Source organism: Corylus avellana, chromosome ca7, assembly GCF_901000735.1.
Source record: "Corylus avellana chromosome ca7, CavTom2PMs-1.0".
In the NCBI taxonomy this organism is placed as follows: Eukaryota; Viridiplantae; Streptophyta; class Magnoliopsida; order Fagales; family Betulaceae; genus Corylus; species Corylus avellana.
Genome location: NC_081547.1, coordinates 26637582 through 26641888, shown reverse-complemented (window position 1 = coordinate 26641888; position 4307 = coordinate 26637582). Strand labels below are relative to the sequence as shown.

The 4307-nt window shown below is 33.4% G+C and overlaps 1 protein-coding gene across 2 annotated transcripts; it reads left to right on the top strand.

The window, feature by feature from the left end:
- Window positions 1-1578: 1578 nt before the first annotated feature.
- LOC132188383 (uncharacterized) lies at window positions 1579-3440 on the top strand. Of its 2 annotated transcripts, XM_059602818.1 has the most exons (4): window positions 1579-1786; window positions 1920-2025; window positions 2270-2429; window positions 3163-3440. In XM_059602818.1, exons 1-3 carry the CDS (start codon window positions 1754-1756, stop codon window positions 2419-2421), a joined length of 291 nt encoding a protein of 96 aa, XP_059458801.1. In that variant the 5' UTR covers window positions 1579-1753; the 3' UTR covers window positions 2422-2429; window positions 3163-3440. The 2 variants fall into 2 exon arrangements, with proteins under 2 accessions (XP_059458801.1, XP_059458800.1); XM_059602817.1 differs by lacking the exon at window positions 3163-3440 and having other exon boundaries at window positions 1581-1786; window positions 2270-2731.
- Window positions 3441-4307: the final 867 nt, after the last annotated feature.

The following is a 4307-nucleotide window of genomic DNA, read 5'->3' as shown; positions in this document are numbered from 1 at the left end:
AGCGAGTTGAATACAATTAGTTCAACGTACGTATGCATCGATCGAGAAACTGAAAGAAGCCGAGTTCCAAAATAGCGTATAGGTTGGAGGTGTTGGTGTGTAAGTGTGTAACAACCTCTACCATGAATCCACGATACCATCCCATCACCAATTTTGGGTCCGTTTGAGAGTGCGTGTTTTAAAAAATAATCTGTGTTTTTAAATCAAATCGCAATTTTAGAATGTTTGGAATTGCGATTTTAAAAACGTAAATTTTAAAATCGTGAAAAAATCTACGATTTCTTTTTTCTCTTTTTTTTTTTTTTAAAAAAAATTACGATTTCTATAAGTTGACTAAGGGGTGATTATTTGAAAATGTGTAAATTTAAATCAAAATTACGATTTCCCTTAAAACAATATTTGGCGCAATATTTACATATTTGGCCATGAAACCGTAATTATATGCTAATGTTATCCAAACATTCAATTGATAAAAAAAGTATTTCTTAACATATTTTATCAAACGCTTATGCAATTTTAAAAAGTAGCAATTTCAAAAATGTAATTTTTAAAAACGCAATTTTTAAAATCGCACTCTCAAACAGGCCATGCTTACAAACTGACAAAACATAGGAATTGATTTATCAAAATATCCGTTCATTTTCAAATTTCAATGGAAAGATGTTACAACGAAGGAAGTCTTTCTGAAAGGAAAGTTGCCTAAGTTACTCTTTCCCATTGTCAATGAATGGCGCCATATATGTCAATGTTGCTCTTTTGCTGGAATTTGTTGTAATTTTGTGGTCTCTCTTTGCTTCAATTCCTATAACGTGCTAACATCCTTTGTATATATAATGGACGATAATAACCTCTAGTGAATAATTTTAATTAGGTCGCGGTATAAATTTAGTATTTTGTATCATCTAATAAGAAGCAGGCACTTAAACTTGAAACACCAAAAAATAATATAACATTTCACATCAAATAATTTTTCTTCTCTTGACAAAATACCCATTGATAAAACCACAAGAGCCATTGTCTTAGTCGCGGTTTTAGAGACTCCGATGTTGAGGGCTCGGAGGTGGATGGTGGGCGGTGGGCGTTGAGTTAAAACGAAAAGAAAAGTCTATAAAATTTATTTGAATTAAAGATACAGTATTTTTATCTCTATTGCATTTGATATGGTATTTTTACCTGATGTATTAAATTTTTATTAAATGTTATAAAATAGAGTTTTACGTGCATCGCATAGAATATCACATGGAATGGATTATTACCCATGACATCTCCAACTTCTGCGGATGTAGGTATATACTGCCGATCGAACCACGATATTTATTTGTGCATAATTTCCTGGATATTGTATTCTTTCAAAAAGACGAAAGCCATTCCTTTGCTAGCATGTGGTGCTTGTTGATTTGCGAGAGAGGCTAGCCAAGGAGGGTCACTTTGGCTACTATAGGAGGCCGCCATCTGGATGATGTTGGGTTTGTCTTTCTCAATTTATAATTAGAAGGATTTTTTATTGGGGGTCCGGGATGACCCACTTATCTAGACTATAGTGGAAGATGTATCCTAATGCCAATCCTACAACACAAAAATGGCAATTCACAAATCTCCTCTATTTATCTCCTTCCAACCAATTATCATCATCTATCTCTCCCCTCCACCACCCCTTCTGCTACTTTTAGTATGTTTTATATATATACATAAAACATACATGACACACTCTTGCTGAAGATCAGAGATTATATATATATATATATATAGGATCATGGGGGACTCTGCTCCTTCATACATACACCTGGTAACTGAAATAACTTTTTAGTTCGATCTTCATGGCTGATTTCAGTCATATTATCCAGTGTGTTACTTTAACTTTTGTGTTTTGTTATTAATGTTGTTGATGATGATGATCGGAAATACTTGTATGTATATAGGTGCAGCACCTGATAGAGAAGTGTCTGATCTTCCATATGACTAAACAAGAGTGCATGAAAGCCCTTTCAAAACATGGAAATATCCAACCTGTCATCACCTCCACTGGTTTGTTTCTTTCAACTCTCTCGATCTCTTTTTGGTTTCAACACATGAGACAAAGAAGGCTGCCAAAAGAACAACCTTAATTGATTTGCAAATGCTTATGCTTGTTTCAAAATTTGAGCACAAACAACTAACGTAGCTCCGATGGGTTTGTACTGGAAAAATGAAACGTTAATAACTTTACACACAGAGATAGATAGGATTAATGTACTAGAAAAATGATAACGTAACATTCATGAATATGCAGTGTGGAATGAACTGGAGAAAGAGAACAAGCGATTCTTTGAGGCGTATGCTCAATCTCATGAAAGCAAAGCAGACGACCAAATGTTGGAGGAAGAGACAATGCAAATGATCCAGAAGATGATTTCGGATTCCTCGAAAGATTCCGACGACTAAAGACAAAGGTACGTATATGTCAGAGTCGGACGTGTCACTCATGTGGTCCCAACTGCCTACATATAATATCAAAGTATACGTATGTAAAGTCAGGGACTCAGGGAGTATTTGGTTGTCCCCCCAAATAAATCGCATGCACTGACCAATCAGAAGAGGCCACGTTACTGTATTATATATCTACTGTCTAGGGTAAACAAATCGGTAATAATTTTATTTAGTTAACCGAACCATTGCTTGTTATTATGATGTGGTGTACGGTGTACAATGGTTGGATGTTATCTGCTGTTTAATTACATGAAGCTCACTTTTTATTTCTATAGGATTTGTTTGGGATTGCGATTTCAATAAGTACGATTTTAAAAATTATGTTTTTAAAATCGATACTTTTTAAAATTATAAAAGCGTTTGGTAAAACATTTTAAAAATTATTTTTTTATCAAATATATCTTATGTGAAATCATGATTTGGGTTTAAATAAGCGTTTTTTCAAATCAGTATCTTCTAGTCTGCTTATAAAGAGATAAATTTATTTGGTAGATTAATTTATCTTTTAAAAAGGCAGATTAATTTTTTTTATATATTTTTGGGAGTTTACTCTTTTACACTTTCATGGCAATATTGCTAAATCTAGATAAACTCGTCCGGGTATGATAACATAATTTGTTTATTATTATTTAATTCAAACCCATCAAAAAGTCATTTTAAGCCTTATGTTAACACTTCATGGAAATAATGCTACAGCTACACGCACCAATCGGACCCGGTTTACCCGATTTGATAATCCGCCCAAGTGGGTCCAATTTTCGGCGCCCCATGCCAGCCGAGTTTTCTCCCCCCAAGTCACTGTAGCCTTTTGGCCCATTGTCAACCCAATTTTTCGGCCACCACCTCTCAAGTTGATCAGAATTTTTATTTCTCAGTGTTGGGTCTTCACGTTTTAAAAGTTTGTAATATATATTACATAGCTATTAGAATTTTCTGTTAAATTCTAAATAATGATGTCAAAATCTTCTTTATATATATAAAATAGACCCACAATTGGCCTTATTCGTTGTTCTTTTTCGTTTTTTTAAGTAAATGTAGTTTTGTATTTTTATTAGTTTTACATAGATATAGATATAAAAGAGATTTCAATCCTATACAGTCTAAATTAACGCTAAATCCTAATGACGTCAGTGACATTGCAAATTTCTAAAATATGGCTTTCCAACATTAATATTTTCTAAAAAGTAGGCTCAATACCCAAAATACCCAAATTTTTAAAAATCTGGTTACCGGTTCGGAAAACCGAGTATCAACTGGTAACCGAACGGTTATTACATAACCGGGTAACTGGTTACTAGTTTCGGTTTTATAAATTCAATAACCGGGTACCCCGGTTCCGATTAGTTGTTTTAGCTAATAACCGGTAACCGGAACTGCGTCGATACCCATAACGATGAGTGAGGCTTCCATAAATTATGTTATGGAGTTAAATTCAAGAGTAATGTTGAAATCATATATTTATACCACGATACTAACACGACATTCTCAACCAACCTTCAAATTGGTCATTGTAAAAATAAAATAAAAACCAAGTATAGTTAAAATTGTCACGTTAGCATTGTCGTATAGTTGTAAGATAAAAATATGATATACAAAATTCCTCTAAATTTAATCATGTTATATCAACGAATCACTATCTTTATCCAATTTTTTCTTTAATCCTTTTCTTTTTTTCTTTCCAACCTTTTGGGTTAAGTGGTTTCTACTTTCAACCCCATCATCTAATTCTTTGAAGGACTAATTGACAAATAGCATAGTTGAGTGAACATACACACTCCCAAAGGAAAAGGGAAATGCATAAATAGACCAACTATTTACCAAGTCATAGCAAATACCATAGC